The sequence below is a fragment of the Bufo gargarizans genome, chromosome 5 (assembly GCF_014858855.1).
Source record: "Bufo gargarizans isolate SCDJY-AF-19 chromosome 5, ASM1485885v1, whole genome shotgun sequence".
Taxonomy (NCBI): Eukaryota; Metazoa; Chordata; class Amphibia; order Anura; family Bufonidae; genus Bufo; species Bufo gargarizans.
In genome coordinates this window covers 243350529-243371089 of record NC_058084.1, presented here as the reverse complement: position 1 = coordinate 243371089, position 20561 = coordinate 243350529, and the positions used below count along the sequence as shown (strand labels likewise).

The 20561-nt window shown below is 42.4% G+C and overlaps 1 protein-coding gene across 1 annotated transcript in view; it reads left to right on the top strand.

Annotated features, from left to right (window-relative positions):
• Positions 1–385: 385 nt before the first annotated feature.
• Positions 386–20561, top strand: part of VWC2 (von Willebrand factor C domain containing 2) — an 822025-nt gene continuing 801849 nt past the window's right edge. Inside the window, exon 1 of the mRNA XM_044294796.1 lies at positions 386–1084. Within this exon, the coding sequence (XP_044150731.1) occupies positions 386–1084 (699 nt within the window). The remainder of the gene's footprint in view (positions 1085–20561) is intronic.

Below are 20561 nucleotides of genomic sequence, written 5' to 3'. Positions count from 1 at the left end.
GCCACCATATTATTCCCCTCATAATATGAATTTTGTCACTGAGACAGGATATTGGTCTGTAGAAGTAGACACACAGAAAATTAATGGTAGCTTATTAACATACTGGCATGTATTTTTTACAGAGAGAGTAATATACTGTTTGAATTGAAATGTTGAATGAGATTATTCTGAGGATATATTATGGAAATGCTATAATGCATTGTAGACTTGATTTTGTATACTAAGCAGAATTTCAGAATTTGTCCCCAATGATAATATATTTATGCATGAAAAAAAAAAAATTCTAACAAACTAAACATAAACTTTTATATTATGCAGACACTTGAATTTGAAGCCACCAATCAACATTGAATGAAGGAGCTCAGACCTGGTGATGCTCTAGGAAATGCCCAGCTCCACTGTAATGGCAATTGGAGCTCTTTCCAGCTCTCTTCTCGTAACATGTTGCCTCATGGTTGCCCTTTGCAACCCTTCTATAAGAGTCCAAAATCTTACACAGGCACAAGGTCACGAACAACTAAAAAACAGCCAAGAAAAGAAAGATCATACAGCTCATGATAATCAAAACCAAACAAATTTGGCTTTACTAAATGTGAATAAAATAGAAAAGGATGAATCTGTGAAAGACTGGAGAAACTCAGCTAACAACATTATTTTAAACAAAGATTTTTTGACTAAACAAAAACAGACTTTGACTACTCAAACTATGAGCATTAAATCAGGGACTGTTAAACAAATGCAATCAGATGTGGTGCAAGACCAACCCCTAGAAGAGGCATCACTTCTGGACATGGTGACAACACAGGAGGCTCCAGAAGAATATGTCTACCCAGATTATCGAGGAAAAGGTTGCGTGGATGAAAGTGGTTTTGTATATGCTATTGGAGAAAAGTTTACGCCTGGCCCTTCAGCTTGTCCTTGTCGATGCACAGAGGAGGGCCCCCTTTGCATTCAACCAGAGTGCCCAAGGTTACACCCACGTTGCATTCAAGTTGACAACAGTCAGTGCTGCCCCCAGTGTAAAGAAAAGAAAAATTACTGTGAATTTCGAGGCAAAACCTATCACTCCTTAGAAGAATTTATGGTAAGTCACATTGCTTTATCATTTACGCTACCCCAGGTTAACAAACTTGTTCTAGAAAATAAAGCACATTCAGAATGATGGGCCTCTTCGGCTGCACCACAACCTGATACCCTATTATCTACATACAAGTTTCCAGATTAGCTTATGCACAGCAACCAGTAGAAACAAGCAGACCTGCAGTGTAAAGTAATAGGCCGGGGATTGTGAGGAGGAGGTAGGTCTAGACAACCTCACATTCATTTTAAATATGCAGCTACTGGTTGTGCCTTGATGAAGCAGAGCAAGTAAATAACCAAAGCAAATAACCTAAAAAAAAGCAGATAGGTACTAGCCAAAGGTAATTATTGACATAGAATCATACTAGATCATTCAAAGTAGGATTGTCATAAGAGAAACACCGGCATGTACTGGCTTTATAACTCTCCACTGTCTGCACACACTGGCTCAGCTGGCATTGCACTGCAATCTGTTACATCAACAGCCCTAGTAAAATCGGAAGATCTACTTTGTCTCATTCACTAGCCAAAAGCATGGCATGGATATGTCCACAATATGAAACTAGACCCTTCTTCCACATGATGAAATCCATCCCTACAACTACTAAGCTGTGAATCTTCCAGACTATTCTTATACTGACAGCAGATTGAAGTGATTTGCAGGTCTGACGTTACCTTTTCAGCATTGCTTGTTGTTACTGGATTTAACAAGTCACAAATGAACGCCTTACTGCTAAATTCCCAGTCTGTATTACTTTTTGTCTTTATGTTTAGCTGGATTATGCTGAGCTTTTCTGTCTGAGTAAGTGGCATGGTAAATTGTCTATTTGATCTCTGTTGGATTCTCAACATAAGGACTAAGTGCGGCTCTACCTACATGATATGTTGTACCAATCAAACTGCACTTCACTTGCCATGCTTCACTGACCAGGAAAGCTAATGCTGCAGAGTCCAGTGAATCCATTTTTAAAATTGTAGGCTCTAAACTTTTTCTATGAGATGTACTTTACAAAGTGACACAGATAGAAAAAAGACATAGACTACACATTCACTATTAGGCCATGGCCACACACAGATCTCGTGCAGAAAGATCCCGAACTCCAACCACCAAGTGACAGAATGTACGCCCCCAGACAGCAACCATAGCCCAACAGGAAAAAAAGCAAAAAAAAAAAACCTCACCACAGAAAGTCAGTGTGCAGTGGTCTTTATACATTGATCTACAGATGTGTCCTTCCTTACCTTTTGTACTGGCTCATCACATTTCAAGATGTATAATGTGAGATGAACAGATTAAAAAATAAAAAAATCATCTACCTATGTGCTGTCACCAAGCTAATATAAGGGTGGGACCACTTTATGGTTTCTAAGTAAAATGGAGAAAAATGGAGAAAATGGGAGCCATTTACCAAGACTGGCGTTTTAATTGCCAGTCTTGATTCTGCACAAAATGTATCCTGTGTCGCAGGCCTTGGTATGCATTTGCCGCATCCCCTCACAGACTGTGCAACAGACTAAAATCTATGGCAGCCTCCTAGCTGCCATAGATCTCTATATTCATTCATGCCAGAAAACTGGTGTTAAAGAGGTGTCTCACTTGAGCAAGTGGCATTTATGTGCCACTTACTAATGTATTTCTATGATCCATGTAACCATGGAAACAAGCAGTGTATAATGTGATAGAAAAATGAATCCAGCCAGCAAAGGAAGTAATAATGCTAGCAATATATTAGTAAGTGGCTTGTATTAACTTTCTCTACATGATAAATGCCACTTACTGAAGTGAGACCACCCCTTTAATGACGATAAATGTGAAAGTCCTACTGCACATGCCCCCTCACACCCTCACATGCCCCTGTTCTTACCATTTCAGAATTTAGCCAGAAGAAGGAAAAGCGATAAGTTATGCCACAAAAAAGGTGTGCAACATAAGTAGCATGGCAAGTGCCCCCCGAAGATTTTAGTCCACATTTTTATCAAACATATAAGCTAACTTCAAAATGATCTCTTTTAAGTGGCCCTACTCTATTAGATGCAACATAGTATCTGCATGGGAAGTGTCACAACAACCCAACAGCATTCCTTTTGCCAGGTTAAGCCCCTTTGGCTCTGGGCTATATCATCCAAAACACAAATGGACTACATTAACAGAGGCCACCCGACTACACCAACACCAAGTGAAAGGATCACATGATCTCACGTTTCCATATGGTTTAAGACAAAAGTTGGAGAACAAACTCTTTATGCAATCCTTAAAATCCTCAATTTTGCTTTGTAGCAATAGATCACAAAAAATGGATGTGTGGTGTGTATTTTCTACAATTTATTGTTAAGAAGACAAAGTGGCATTTACACTGGACTATAATCTGTCCATAACAAGCACCAATCGACATATAGCAAGTCTACCAGCGCTTGTTTACTTCCATTTATATGGTGCATTCGGCAGTATGTTCAGATGATCAGTCGTTCATATGATCATACATCCCTATACAGTTTGCATTATTGTCAGCAGCATATCCCCTATTTACAGGAGAGGCTGTGCTGCTGACAAATTATAATTTTTCATGTTTACATAATTGACATGTTCAGCAACAAATAGTGAACATGTTTATATGGAGAGATGATTGGGAACAAACATTCAGACAAATATCATTCCTCCATGCAAAATGGCTCTAGACATTACGGAGGAGATTTATCAAACTGGGGTAAAGTGGAAAATGAAAGGTGGAATCTGATTGGTTGCTATGGGCAATTAAGCTAGTTCTACTTTACACCAGTTTGATAAATCTCACCCTACATTTCTACATTTCAATAGGATCTGAAAATAAATCAAATATTTATGAGGAGTGGCATATGCTTAAGGCTCCTAATTGTTAGTGCATGATAACTGCCATATCTTGAGCTGAGGTGAAAATTGCATTTACATGAGCAAATGCTTTCTTTTAGATATAGCATTGATGTTGAGCCAAGAATCAGATTCCATTAATCCTTAATGTACATAGCACCTGATTTTAAAGGGAATCTGTTACCAGAAAAGTCACTGTTAAACCAGCAGTTGAATGTAAGGGTACCTGTCACTTTGTGATCCTTTGTGTAATTTTGGAGAAAAAGGACTTTTAATCCATGTGCAAATAAGCAGGTAAGTGAACCGATGTCACGAAAACAGCATGAACCCACTGTTCCACGTGTCCTACCTCCTCTAAGGGAGTTTTCTAAGTGAACCCCTCGATCTTCACAGTACCTCTGATGGTGGGGATAGACTGTCCCGAGGGGAACACCAGGTCGCTACCACTTGAGGAGGATTTGCATATGAGGCAGCTGGTCCAGGCAGAACAAGAGTTACTGGAGCATCCCCTCAGCAGGCCGAGTCATAACCAGGAGCAACAATGCAGGACCAATGGATGAAGCAGAGGTGAAGTCAAGCAGGCAGTAGGTCAGGGCAGGTGGCATAGGTCAGGCAATCTGGGTTGGCAACATGAGAGTCAAGGCAAGCAAGCAGGGATCAGCAGGGTAGCAGAGTCCAGGAATACACGTACGAGTCAAGAACACAAGCAGATATCAGAAACCTTAGCAGGACACAAGGACCTTGACACTAAGGCATCTGGGAAGGGGGATGAGCCACTTATATATGTGCAGGAGGGCTAGGATTGGTCAGTGAGGTCACATGACCTAACCCATAAAGCACAAAAAGTTAAGTGCGCCGACCCTTAAGGGCTGAGAGGAAACTGTGGAGCGGATCCCAGAACAAGAGCACATGCACAGACAGAGCCCAGGATGAATGGGAAGGACTGGCAGCAGATAACCGCTGAACATAGGGCCCAGGACTGCAGCAGTAACCAGGGTGAGACCTAGCCACTCACTGCACCCTTGCTCCATATGCTTTTTATTTAAGCCCCTCCCTCACCTTCTTGATTGACAGGGCTAAGTTTTTGCATAGTCATTCGACCTGACCCTGTCAATCATGCAGTAAAGGATGGGGCTGTCAGAGAGTATAGGAGCAGTAAGGGTGCACAGAATGCCTCAGGCCTGTCTTGGCACACTTAACTGCTCAGCTGCATGCAGATTAAAAGTGATTTTTTTTCTTTAGAATACAACAATGGATCCCAAAATGAATGTATCACTACATTCAGTTGAGCTAGCTGTACTATTGTGCTTGGGTTAAGTGAATTTCCTGGTGACAGACTTCCTAGAAAGTACATGCAGCAGAACTGATGTGATGTGTGAGGGGAGAGCAGTGGCATTAGTGTGAGGATGTTGGTGTTACTCATGGTGATGGCTGTCCTGCTCCTATTCTCCCTGGAGGTCTACCTGTTGATATTACCCTTGGGGCAAACACTGGTAGGGTTCACATGCCTGTTGGAAGGTGGAATGTCATTGGTAGTAGTGAGGTGCAAGGCCGAAAATTGGAATCATAGAAAGAGAGCCAGTTGAACATGCAAGCACAAACTTTTTATTAAGCTTCAGTTAATCTTCCCCAAAAATTTGGAGGCATGGTCCTTGTATAATTGCAAGTCCAAATTACTGGGTTAACTCCAGAAAGTACATACCGTAATGCACTTCCAAATGAACTGCTCTGGACTTCCCAAATCAGCCAAGGGGTGCATCACAAATATCAAACAAAATCAGCATTTTCTTCAGCTATGTAGGCTATAGATATCGCCTTGTGGTTCGCTCGGCGGTCATTTCGTGACGAACATGCAAACATATGTCGATATCCACCAGCGCCATATTCTTTTGCATTGCGCCAAACTTTGACCCATGACACATCCATCAGGTGGTGCAGGACAGCCAATTGAGACATTTTGGCACATGGACACACCCCCCTACCCTATAAATAAACCCAATCTGGCAGCCATTTTACATTCTGTTTTTTTTTGCCAGTGTAAGGAGAGGTTGCTGTGTGGAGCAGAGACAGACCGTTAGGGACACCAAACGCTAGCTAACAGGGCCACAAAACTCCTTTTAAGGACTGTTATAGGTGTGCTATTGATAGGTGTGATATACTGAGGGGTGTGATATATTTATAATATACTTTCTAACATAGAAAGTATATCATAGTGCAGTGATAGGCAAACTGCGGCTCTCCAGCTGTTGCAAAACTGCAACTCCCACCATGCCTTGCTGTAGGCCGAAAGCTGTAGGCAGTCTTTGCATGCTGAGAGTTGTAGTTCTGCAACAGCTGGAGAGCCGCAGTTTGCCTATCACTGTTATAGTGCATTTGTATTGTGCAGCAGTTATTTATGGTTCTGCTTCAATACGGCAGCTATGCAGAGGGACAAATGCTATTGGAACAGTTAATTGCAACGAGTGTGATATACCTGTTGCCCCCAAAAAACTGATTAAGGGGTGTGATATACCTATAACATGCTTTATAACTGCTGTGGTTCTGCTGTGATACCGCAGCTATATAAAGGGACAAGCATTATTGGAACAACTATTTGCAATGGCTGTGATATACCTGTTGCCCCCCAAAAAACTGATTGTGGGGTGTGTTATACCTTCTTCCACAAAATACTGATTGAGGGCTGCGATATACCTGTTGCCCAAAATAAACAGGGTGGTGCGATATAACTGTTGTGGCAAAAAATAATAATTGAGAGGTGTGATATACCTGCTTCCACAAAATACTGATTAAGAGGTTTGATATCCCTGCTTCCACCAAAAATTGATTGAAGGGTACGATATATCTGCTTCCACCAAAACACTGATTAACCCCTTAACGACCCAGGATGGGAATGCTCGTCCTAAATCGCCGGCACTACAGGGCGAGCATTCTCGTCCTATGATCCTTCTCTTCCCCCACGTGTGGTGCCGCAATCAGCAGCAGAGATCCGGCTATTATTGACAGCCGGATCTCTGCTGCATCCACCAGCATCGGTGATGATGCCGATGTCAATTAATTAACCCCTCATATGCCGTGGTCAGTGCTGACCGCGGCATATGGGAGGTTTGCGCTCCCTCACCTCATCCATCGGTCCCCGCACTGCTGTGGCGGGGACTAGATGGTTGCCATGGCAGCCACAAGCCATTCCAAGACTTGGGGCCTGGCATGTACGGAGGCCTAATTAAAGTTTCAGGTAAAAAAAAGTGTCCTTTTCCAAAAATAAAGTAAAATAAAATTTTAAAAGTAGGGAAAAGAGATATAGACATATTAGGTATTGCCACGTCCGAATCGACCGGCTCTATAAAAATATCACATGACCTAACCCCTTAGGTGAATACCATAAAAAATTAAAACTGTGCTAAATAAACCATTTTTCATCACCTTAGATCACAAAAAGTGCAATAGCAAGCGATCAAAAAGTCATATGCACCCCAAAATAGTGCCAATTTAACTGTCATCTTATCCCACAAAAAATGAGACCCTACCTAAGATAATCGCCTAAAAACTGAAAAAACTATTGCTCTCAGAATATGTTTTTTACACTAAAACATGATTTTTTTTTGTTTTAAAAAGAAATCATTATGTAAAACTTACATAAATAAAAAAAAAAGTATACATATTAGATATCGCCGTGTCCGTATCGACCGGCTATATAAAATAATCACATGACATAACCCCTCAGATGAACACCGTAAAAAAAAAAAAAAGGTGCAAAAAAAGCAATTTTTTGTCATCTTACATCAAAAAAAGTGGAATAGCAAGCGATCAAAAAGTCATATGCACCCCAAAATAGTACCAATCAAACCATCATCTCATCCCACTAAAAATGAGACCCTACCTAAGATAATCGGCCAAAAACTGTAAAAACTATGGCTCTCAGACTATGGAGACACTAAAACATGATTTTTTTTGTTTCAAAAGGGAAATCATGGTGTAAAACTTACATAAATAAAAAAAAGTATACATTTTAGGTATCGCTGTGTCCGTATCAACCGGCTCTATAAAAATATCACATGACCTAGCCCCTCAGGTGAACACTGCCTCACAAAGAGTGTAATATAGAGCAACCAAAAATCATATGTACCCTAAACTAGTACCAACAAAACTTCCACCCTATCCCGTAGTTTCTAAAATGGGGTTTCTTTTTTTTGGAGTTTCTACTCTAGGGGTGCATCAGGGGGGCTTCAAATGGGACATGGTGTCAAAAAACCAGTCCAGCTAAATCTGCCTTCCAAAAACCATATGGCATTCCATTCCTTCTGCGCCCTGACGTGTGCCCGTACAGCAGTTTACAACCACATATGGGGTGTTTCTGTAAACTACAGAATCAGGGCCATAAATATTGAGTTTTGTTTGGCTGTTAACCCTTGCTTTGTAACTGGAAAAAATATTAAAATGGAAAATCTGCCAAAAAAGTGACATTTTGAAATTGAATCTCTATTTTCCATTTATTCTTGTGGAACACCAAAAGGGTTAACAATGTTTGTAAAATCAGTTTTGAATACCTTGAGAGGTGTAGTTTCTTAGATGGGGTCACTTTTTTGGAGTTTCTACTCTAGGGGTGCATCAGGGGGGCTTCAAATGGGACATGGTGTCAAAAAAACAGTCCAGCAAAATCTGCCTTCCAAAAACTGTATGGCATTCCTTTCCTTCTGCGTCCTGCAGTGTGCCCATACAGCAGTTTACGACCACATATGGGGTGTTTCTGTAAACTAAAGAATCAGGGCCATAAACATTGAGTTTTGTTTGGCTGTTAACCCTTGCTTTGTAACTGGAAAAAAAATATTAAAATGGAAAATCTGCCAAAAAAGTGAAATTTTGAAATTGTATCTCTATTTTCCATTAATTCTTGTGGAACACCTAAAGGGTTAACAACGTTTGTAAATCAGTTTTGAATACCTTGAGGGGTGTAGTTTCTAGAATGGGGTCGTTTTTGGGTGGTTTCTATTATGTAAGCTTCACAAAGTAACTTCAGACCTGAACTGGTCCTTAAAAAGTTGTTTTTCGAAAATTTCAAGATTTACTTCTAAACTTCTAAGCCTTGTAAAGTCCCCCAAAAATAAAATGTAATTCCCAAAATGATCCTAACATGAAGTAGACATATGGGAAATGTAAAGTAATAACTATTTTTGTAGGTATTAATATGTATTAAAGAATGCACCAGATTTGGTTGAGTGGCTGATTTAGCCTTCCGCTTCGGCACCCTCCTCATCCTCTGTATCTGCACCCTCCTCACTCTTTGCTGTGTGCACCCCCAAAGACACCACCACCACCACCATAGCCCCTCCACTCGAGTCAGAGGAATTAATTTCCCATCCATTCCCAGACCATACCGATGCACAGCCATTCTTGACATCGGATGAGGAAGAGGAGGTAGTAACGGCCGCCACCCAGCGGTCTTGCAACATTACCCAGTTCAGCTCAATGAGGGAGATCCCCGCTGTTGCTGCCTACTCCGAGATCTCAAATATCAGTTGTGGTTAAGGTGATAATGATGACATTTCGATGGACATCACTTGGTTGCTCTCAAGAGGGAAAGAGGAGGGGAGTTCAGAGGGAGAGATGTAGCAGCAGTGAGGGAGGAGAAGGATGAGAGGCAGGCAGAGCTCGCAGTGCACAGAAGGCAAACAGCAGACTGCAAATGTATCTGATACGAGCCATCCACCATGCATGGTCTCTTCTGGCGCTCCCAGGACACCAGCACATGGCTTCGCAGTGTGGGCTTTTTTTAACTTGTCAGCTGCTGACAATAGTGTTGCCATCTGCAGCCTGTGCTGTGAACGCATAAGTCACGGTAAGCCCAACACTCACCTAGGGACGACCGCCTTAAGAAGGCACCTGGCCTCCCATTACCGAGCCCAGTGGGAGCAATGCCGTCAGAGCCCACAAAGCCACATTCCCGGTGCTCCACGTCCTGCCTCTTCTCCTTCTCCTCTCTCCTCCCATTTGTCCTCCACTCGACCTTCCACCATGCCATCATCGCGTTCATCTGGCAGAAGGCAGGCTTCCGTGGCCCAAATGTTCGAGCAAAAAAAGTTGATGACGCTGGATAAACCTTTTGCCCAATGGCTGACCGCTGGCTTGTCGGAAATGCTAGCCCACCAACTTCTATAAACTGGTGGACTCGAAGGCCTTTAGAAAATTTGTGGACATTCGCACACCACATTGAAAGGTTTCCAGAAGGAAATATTTCTCCCAGAAGGGCATGTGAATATATCTCTGGCACACAGTGTCGGTGCCAAGATACATCTGGTCTAGCAAACACAGGCAGAGAAGGTACAAAACTTTTACTGCCCATTGGGTGAACCGTCTGACGGCTGTCAAGCATGTAACCTGTGGCTCCTGTGTGGATTTGGTGTTACCGCCAAGGATCGCATGCAGGCCTGCCTCTTCTTCTCCTCTTACTCCATCCTCCCTTTTCCACTGTTACGGCCTCTTCAGCTGCGCCCGAAAGCTCCCCAGAACCTATTCCACGTGCCAGGTGAGATGTTGCCATGCTGTGCTGCGGCTGTTGTGCCTGCAAGCCAAAAGCCACACCGGTCCTGCACTGCTTTCAGCTATGCGATCAGAGGCCGATCAGTGTTTAACCCCGCTCAATTTGACAGTTGGTAAAATGTGATGTGCGACAACGTTGCCAATATTCTGCGCACACTGAAACCGGGCAAAATGACACACGTGCCGTGCATGGCACATGTGCTGACCCTGGTCATGCAGTGATTTTTTTGCCAAATACCCCATGGTCCAGGACGTCTTGCGGCAGGCCAGGAAAATCTCTGGCCAATTTAGAAGATTTTACCTCACCTTCCCATCAGATGTCTGATTTGTGACAGCCCGACACACTGGAACTCCACCTTGTATATGCTTGATAGGCTGCTCCAGCAGCAATGTGCCATTAACGACTACCTGTAAGAACTAGGCAGCAGGACAGGTTCTGGGCAGCTTGGTTTCTTTTCACCGCGCCAGTGGCTGCTTATGTGCGACACATGCAGATTTCTGTGGCCATTTGATGATATCACCAAACTGGTCAGTCAAAGCCAGGGCACCATCAGTGACATTGTAACTTACGCCTTTCTGGACTGTGCATTGCGTCGTGTCATTGATCAAGCCGTTGAGTAGCAGGAGCAGGAAGATAAGGAAGTCGCAATGCTGGATGATTTCCCAGGGTGGTCTACTCCATCTGAGACAAGTCAGCAGGAGTCTGAAGAGGAGTCAGAGGAGGATAGTGACTGGGGGGAGGAGGAGCAAGAAGAGCAGGCTTTGAGAGGGACTTTAAACTTTTCTGGGATCCCTGGTGTTGTCCGTTGCTGGGGGGAGGAGACCGAGGTCGACATTCTCCTGGGCGATGAGCAGGAACCAGAGCGCTCCACTGCTTCCAATTTAGTGCAAATGGGGGCCTTCATGCTCCAGTGTTTGAAGAGGGACCCCCGTATAAAAAGCATAAATGGCAAGGACCAGTACTGGGTGGCAATGTACTTAGACCCCCAGTACAAACACAAAATGGCGGACACGTTACCAGCATCACAGAGGGCTTGCAGAATACACCATTTTTAGGCCTTGCTGTGAGAGATGCTGCATTCTTCTGTTGCGGGCAATGGCAGAGGAATTTCCACCCACAGCGAAACAGGTGCGGGTACCAATCCTACTGCGCCTGCAAGAAGTGTTGGTCACTTCAGATATGAGATCAATATTTCAGCCAGTCCATTGACAGCCGCCCTCCAGATCCAGCCTCAGGGAACACCTAGACTGACAGGTGTACAACTACATCGGGTTAACGGCTGATGTGGACGCTCTGAGAACCGAGGAACCCCTGGACTACTGGGTGTGCAGGTTTCTCCTGTGGCCAGAGCTAGCGCAATTTGCCATGAAACTCTTGGCTTGCCCCTCGTCAAGTGTCCTGTCCCAAAGGACGTTCAGCGCAGCAGGGGGGATCATGACCGATAAGCACACTCGCCTAGCTCACTACAGTGTGTACTACCTCACATTTCTAAAAATTAATAAATTAATGTGGCAGGATCTCTGAGGAATTCAACACCTACGACGACCACGTGTAATTAATTTTGCTCATGCCAGCCCACACATATCCACCACCACACAGAACAAAGAATGGTCCTTGTCTTATGTACTGTATTTACAGCAGCATAAAAGACCTTTTCTGTCATTTTTGGGGACTGTACTGGCCTACAGTAAAATTTTTATCCCGTGGCCGCCTAATATACCGTACCTCCAGCCACATCATCACAAGTTCTTTTCTGTCAAGTGAATGCTTAATTGTTGGGGCCATTACTCCCGTGGCCTAAAAAAAGGCACATTTTTGAGAGTTTCCCTTTAAGACGCATAAAAATGGCCCCTATTTAAAATACATATTTTCTGTGGGAATTTTTGCCAATGATCCCCCTCTGGTATGTCACTGTCCATGTTTTAGGACTATTTATGCACTTCTAGTAAGTATTTGGTGGCTGAAAATATGACCCAAAGGTTTTTCAGGTTCACCTGCCATTAAAGTGAATAGGGCCTGCTGCAAACTTGCGGTTCGCGAACATTTGATCGCGAACGAGCGTTTACGAAACATCCCGGCTGATGTTCATCCATCACTAGTAGACTGTTCCTTAAGCTACAGGGATAAAAACAGGGGTTAGAAGCCTTTACAATATACCTGAATGAGTGCTGCAGTCTTGTATGACTAGGGGCCGGAATCCAAGTGCTGTGAAGTTTATAGCCTTGTGCATTACCTTCACACTCTCTCTTGTTGTGGCTGCTCAACTTTTTTAGTAGTTCTTTTCTACTCTCAGTCTCATGTGTTCCCTGGAGTCTTCTTTGGGTCCCCAAATTCTGACTGTGTATGCCACTGGACTACAGGTAGAAAGGAAAGACAGGAAAGAGATTACCCCAGGGGTTAGGACTCACCTCTATCTGAAGACTGTCTCCAGGGGATGGTAATAACCCTATAATTCAGTCTTACAGTGCGTACAAACAGTAGAAAACAGTTTGGAATGAAATAAAATAGCAAAACATCAGTTAGCAGTATTCAATTCCTACATGGTACACAAATAATCTGGAAATCAGGGTTCTTTTCTAAATTTTTCGGATTAAATTATAATATCACTACTGTACCCAACAGGTGATATTCCTGTGAACTCTGGGCCCAAGTCTGTTAGTAGACTGAGCGGAAGACATTTCCCTGACACTATTCCTCATACCGGAAGCAAAACTAACCCAGAGAAGACGTGCAGGATTTGTACAAAGAATGGAATTCAAAGTGATACCAGATATTATTAACTCCTGTGTCCATCAAATGCTGGCCTCTGTATAAAAGATCACTCCAGGGAATATCACACTTCATTATATTATTAGTCAAAATGTAACATATTGTCCCTATGTTCATATATTGCCATAAAAGACCAAATAAAAATGTCCTGTATTTGATGAAAAATATTCAGTTTTGTCATAATTAGGTTATGATAGAACTTATATTTCTTACTGTGCCTAGACACAGTCAGAATAAATATATCTGTCTTCCACAAGGAAGAGTAGATGGGTGGTTGGGGAGGGGGGATCATTACTTTAAAGTGATATTTGTCTTTAGGCTGTTGACAAAATCAGTTTTTATGGTGAAAGATTATTCTCATTTTCTTCACCTAAATGCCCAAAAATCCAAAATATCCACTATCACTTTGTGTGTGTTTCTAAGGTTTTGGTACTGTACAACATTTGTTCTGGCAGTATGGTGCCATAAAACCATCAATAGAAAAATGGGCCTCCAAAATCCAAAATGTGCTGCAATCCTTTGAAGTCTTCCAGTGTGCCCAAAATATATGTTAAAAAAAAATATAAAATGTATCATTCCAAATAAAAGGAGTATATGAATGTGTGCTAATGTGTGTTTTTTCAAGGCCAGAAATTATTTTTCCCCAATTTACAAAAAAGATATGGTAAATTAAATGGGATTATTATAAAATACCATGCCAAGCTATGTGGATGGAATAGTAAAAACAAGTTTTGTCTCTTGAAGGTGAAAAGTAGAAGGGAAAAGCAATTAAAGGGATAAACCAAAGAGTTAGACAGCCATTGTAATATACATTTTTAAAGTTTATACCAATGAAAGTTACAAACATTTAAAAATTCTTTGTTCCACTCTCTTTTCTTCTGAATCTGTGTTATCTTATTGCTATTCTTAAAAAAGGACAATAAAAATATGTAAAAAAAAATATATATATAATATATGTTGGTAGGGCCGATTAGTCAGCCTGCATTTGTGGGAGGGGAGGAGGCTCTTCATATACAAGCCACACCCTCACTCACAGGCGTGTGTTTTCAGGTGCCCCACCCTCCTTCCCTTATCTTCTCATTTCCACAGGGTATGCCCACTTATAGGCCTACCCACGGTCATGGCTTAGGGCACACAACAAGCCATTTAATCAGGTCAGCTAAGACACGCCTAGCTGGGTTAGGACAAGCCATTTAATCAGGTCAGCTAAGACACGCCTAGCTGGGTTAGGTTGTTCCCGTTGTTTTCTCCCTAGGGTTCTTCGGATATCTCTTGGCCATAGCCATGACCACATATATATATATATATATATATATAACGAATAAAGAGGCAGCACTTCCAGTTTTTGGTGATAGGGTGACGACCCCAAACTTTATTCCCAGCAACGTTTCAGCCTTCTCAATGAGGCCTTTGTCAAGCTACATGTACATATACAGTACAGACCAAAAGTTTGGACACATCTTCTCATTCAAAGAGTTTTCTTTATTTTCATGACTATGAAAATTGGAGATTCACACTGAAGGCATCAAAACTATGAATTAACACATGTGGAATTATATACATAATAAAAAAAAAGTGTGAAAGAACTGAAAATACGTCATAGTCTAGGTTCTTGAAAGTAGCCACCTTTTGCTTTGATTACTGCTTTGCACACTCTTGGCATTCTTTTGATGAGCTTCAAGAGGTAGTCACCTGAAATGGTCTTCCAACAGTCTTGAAGGAGTTCCCAGAGATGCTTAACACTTGTTGGCCCTTTTGCCTTCACTCTGCGGTCCAGCTCACCCCAAACCATCTCGATTGGGTTCAGGTCCGGTGACTGTGGAGGCCAGGTCATCTGGCGCAGCACCCCATCACTCTCTTTCATGGTCAAATAGCCCAACCCCGTTTAGAAGGCAAGAAATCCCACTTATTAAACCTGACAGTACACACCTGTGAAGTGAAAACCATTTCAGGTGACTACCTCTTGAAGCTCATCAAGAGAATGCCATAAGTGTGCAAAGCAGTAATCAAAGCAGGTTTGAAGAACCTAGAATATGACATATTTTCAGTTGTTTCACACTTTTTTGTTATGTATATAATTCCACATGTGTTAATTCATAGTTTTGATGCCTTCAGTGTGAATCTACAATTTTCATAGTCATGAAAATAAAGAAAACTCTTTGAATGAGAAGGTATGTCCAAACTTTTGGTCTGTACTGTAAATATATATATGTATATATATATATATATATATATATATATTCACCTGAACAATGGCCTGTATAACTTCACTGTATAATAGACATTGTGTTGTACACCAATTTTATGTATATATGAATATTTTGTACATTTCACTTTATTGAAAATCAATTTCTTTCTACAATTTACATTAGGCATTTTCATTAAAAAATTATACCAGAATAACTCTCATGTATGTTAGTGAGATAAAGACATTATGGAAACAATAAACAGGGAGTTTTCTGAGAGCAATCAAGTTTATTCCCTTCAGTCCATATTGTATAATACTATATAATGTATTCTTTTGTCAGGGTAACTAAGCTCATGTGGATTGTACCCTGTGGTGAGAACATTTATGCATGTATACACATACGGTACTAGCGGTTTGGCAGTGGCTGATCTCCCTATTAAATAAACATTCACATTCAGCTGAGCTTAGCAGTATATTTATGGGGAGGATGACACATATTGCTGTAGGTCAAATGAGTGTGAGTGTTTAATATGGCCAGATATACATTAATCCACTGGATTTTTATTTTTGTAGACCTTAAAAAACTCATTCATGCATTCAATACCAATGTTTTCAGTACCTCCTTACAGCTTTTCTCAAAGTTTATGCACTGTCTGTGTTGAAGAGAATTCATGAAAAGTCCTTAAAGAAAAAGGACAAACAATTGTAATGCACTTTTCTCACACAAGGGTCCAGGGAATCGGTGGCTGCCATATAAGCGCTTATTCTCAACACCCACCGGGTCCAACCCACCAAGACTAAAAAAAATTGTATATTTGTTATTGTTGTTAAATTGTTATTTTATAGAGTTATGCTAAATACTCACGCAAACAAAACAAAGTCTAGCTATAGTTATGACAGCTGTATAACATTTAGGCCGAATGCACACGGCCGTGTTCCGTGGCCGAGAGCGGTCCGTGGTATGCCGGACTGGATTCCTGTTCAGAGTAGGAGCGCACGGCATCATTTGTTGCTATGACGCCGTGCTCTTCCTGCTGCCGCCGCAGTTCAGTAATATACTGGTATAATCTATACCAGTGTATTACTGTACTGCTGCGGCAGCAGGAAGAGCACGGCGTCATAGCAACCAATGACGCCGTGCGCTCCTGCTCTCAGCAGGAATCCAGTCCGTGTTACCACGGACTGCTCTCGGCTGTGAAACACGGCCGTGTGCATTCAGTCTAAGACATAAGGTTAACAATGCAAGTACAATTTGGGAAAGGTGTAGAAACCAAATTGTGCCAATTTGCGGCACTTTTAGGACAGAATTTTGGTACAGACACATTAGTAAATCTGGGCCAATATGTTTAACATAAAAACTAGTGGGGTCATTTATCAAAGTGTAAAGTAGAACTGGCTTAGTTTCGAAAGGAGCTGTGAAAAATGAGAGGTGGAATCTGATAGGTTGCTATGGGCAACTAAGTCAGTTCTACTTTACACCAGTTTGATAAATGTCCCCATTGATTTAAACAAAGGCATTTTCTGTTGACCGATTCCATTTAATGCAGGCCTATCTTGCCTTACATATTTTTTACCAGCTTTGTGTCTGTACTTGTATAACTGCTACAGGGGAGTGACTTTCCCTTGGTTCCCCTTCACTTCCGCCTTTGATTGATCTCACTGTTTCATCATGTCCTTTTTAGTTTTCACTTAAGCATTCCTTTAAAGTAAGGTTTTTTTTTTTTTTTTTTTCATAGGTACTTCTATGGCCCCTTCACTCTTATAAGCATCATAATGTAACTACATCAGTGAACAGGGAGTGTATGGAGAGTGCACACAAGCTAAGCTTCATACACTTTGGTTGCCAGATATGTTATAAAGCTAACAGTTGCCTGCAGTGGCCAGGATCAGAGAGAACACCAGTCCTGGTGGCTTAACCCCTCTGATGCCATCGTCAAAAGCGACTGTGGCATCAGCACTTATAAAAAGATTGAGGGTGATCTCTCCGTCTCACGATTCCCCCCCCCTGGATGCAATTGTATTGTTCTAGGTGGTTATAATGGCAGCAGAAGCCTGATGAAGACCTGCTATGTTAGGACTTCTATTAGACTTCACCACAAGTATCATAGGTCATAGAGTTGTGTTAAAAATGCATACACTGTAATACAGCACATACAGTAATGTATTGCAGTGTATTGTAGAAGTAATCAAATGATTATTGGTCCAAGTACCCCAAGGGAAATAAAAAGGTTAATAAAGTTTTTTTTATAAATATTAACAAAAGTACAAACATTACACATTCAAATACATTACACATTTTCTTAATTGGTATAATTGCATCAAAAAAGGTACATTAAAATCAGAATGTTTTAGTTCAGTTTTTTTGGCACCTCACCTCTTTAAAAAAAAAATGATCAAAAGGTCAAAAGTCTTAATACAACTAAAACATAAAAAAGTAATGGATTCTGGAATGTGGGGAGGAAAAAAATTAAAGTGTGACTTCAAAAATGTGCTGTTTCCTAAAAAGATTAAAGCAAATAATTTTTTTTTCAAATGTTTGTATATTTACAGCCAGGTCCATAAATATTGGGATCTCATCGTGAGAGTTGACAGCAACAGATTCCAAATGCAAATAGCACACTTGAAATTTACTCTGGATCTTTTATCTGCTCATTGTAATTGGGATAATGAGGGAATAACACACACCTGGCCATGGAACAGCTGAGAAGCCAAATGTCCCATTACTTTTGGCCCCTTAACAAGTGGGAGGCACATATGCAAACTGTTGTAATTCCTACACCGTTCACCTGATTTAGATGTAAATACCCTCAAATTAAAGCTGACAGTCTGCAGTTAAAGTTTTTTGATGTGGAAGGTAGATAAAAGATACGCGGCACTCACCAGGGTCGAATCTTCAAGAAGGGCTTTATTGCTGACTAGCAAGGTAGCATCAGCTGCGCAGGCTGGGGAGCAGGACGGCCCAGGTGTGGACAGGCGGTGACGGCTGTTTCGCGCAAAATCGCGCTTCCTCGGACCGCTACTGACGTACAAGCGCAGGAGCGTGCATTTAAGGGCAGCCATAGGTCATCACCATGGCGACCATAGACGCTCCCCAGGTGTGCGCTGTAAGAGATACAGAAAGGGAGCACTATAACGTCACATATATGCAGCAGGGCACTGAAGCAAAAGAAAGCAACACATTATCAAAACCTGGAGGGGACAAGTTGCATTAGCGTACAGGCAAGTGCTAGAAAGCAAAACATGATGCAATGGAGATAATGTATAAATACTATCTTCCTTACACTGAGTGAAGCAAAGAGTGATGCCCCTATCAGAAAGTGGGGGAGGGAAGTTCCCTTAATACCCCACTACACTGAGAAACAAGAACAAAGGGAGGGACATGGAAAGCAATCGCCAAGGGCAACGGACGAGGATATTATAGCAGGGACAGTGAGCACTGGCAAACATGCTGGAATGAGAGAGCGAAGGGACATTAAAGAAAAACAGCCATGTCATTTTTGTCGTTCAGGCCATGTGGTCCCATGGCACCCATTCTGATGATCCATCGAGCCTCCCGCTGCAACAAGAGGCGGTGGCGATCCCCACCCTGTGGGATGGGTCTCACCGCCTCAATCTCAGCAAAAGAGAGGCTGGATGGATCACCATTGTGGGCCGAATGAACATGGTCGATCAGGCACGGCGAACCTCGACCCGTCCTAATCGAACCAAGATGCTCCCGTATTCGCTCAAACAGGGGCCTAATGGTTTTGCCGATATAGAACCTGTTACAGGTTCATGATACGACATAAACCACATGAGAGGTGCGACAAGTGATGAAGTCGTTGACCCTATGTGTGATACCCCCTAGAGACAGAATCTTCCTCTGCGAGTTATGGGAACAAAAGGAACATGTCCCACATTTAAAGTTACCCTGAGGTCTCCTACTCTGAAGCCAATTTGGCTGCTTAGTGTGCCTTACCACACTATGAACTAATCTGTCTTTTAAAGTGTGACACTTTTTAAAAGTTATCAAGGGTCGCCTTGAGATCAAATCCCCCAAAGCTGGATCACCTTTCAGAAGGTCCCAGTTGTTTAGCACTGCTCGCTTCACAATGTCGGCAGCTGGACTAAATTTAAAGATGAACGTGAACTTATCCTGGTTATCATTTTGAACCTGGTCACTGAGGAGACTATGGCGGGGACGAAGAGCTGCTTGATGTAACGCATCGATCACGTCCCTTCTGGGATACCCCTTTTCAAGTAGCCTGTCCTTGAGTTGGTGGGCCTGCCTAAAGTAATTTTCATCAATGCTGTTAATTCTGCGAAGGCGTATAAACTGCCCGAAGGGGATGGTCTCCTTTACGGCTGGGGGTGGAAACTGGTCTGGTGGAGCAGCGAATTGATTGCAGTAGGCTTGCGAAAGCCTGTAGTTTGCAGCGTGCCATCAATCACAGTGACCTTCACGTCCAGAAAATCTAGACTGTTGCTACCAAAGTTGAGGGTGAACTTCATGTTCATTTTATTGGTTTCATTCATATATTGCACAAATTGTCTACACAAACCTTCGCTGCCCGACCAGAACAGGAACACATCGTCCACATAGCGCAGATAAAGATGTACATACCTAAGAAAGGGGTTCTGCATGGAAAAGACATATGTCTCTTTGAATACCGCCAGATACAGGTTAGCGAAGGTGCGCGACACCGGTGTGCCCATAGCTGTACCTAGTATCTGGCGGTACCACTGACTACCAAACTGAAAGACGTTGTTAGTAAGTATTAAGTCTAGGGACTCCTGTACGAACTGTGAGAAGACAGTACCTTTGTCGGAGCTGCTGAGGACCGATGCTACGGCTTTTAGCCCTACATCGTGTGGGATCCTGGTGTACAGACGCTCCACGTCTAAGGACACAAGGTGGAATTCCTCCTGCCACTCAACGAGGTTGAGGGCACGGAGGAAGTCCCCGGTGTCCTTTAGATACGTGGGAGTACCTTGTAGCAGGGACCTAAGTAGCCAATCTATATATCTGGAGAGTGGTTCAGTCGCTGACCCCATGCCGGAGACGATAGGTCGTCCCGGAGGATGGGACAGCGATTTGTGCACCTTGGGCACAAAATACCAGGCTGGATTCTTGGGGAACTTGGGGATTAGTTTATCCAGAATGC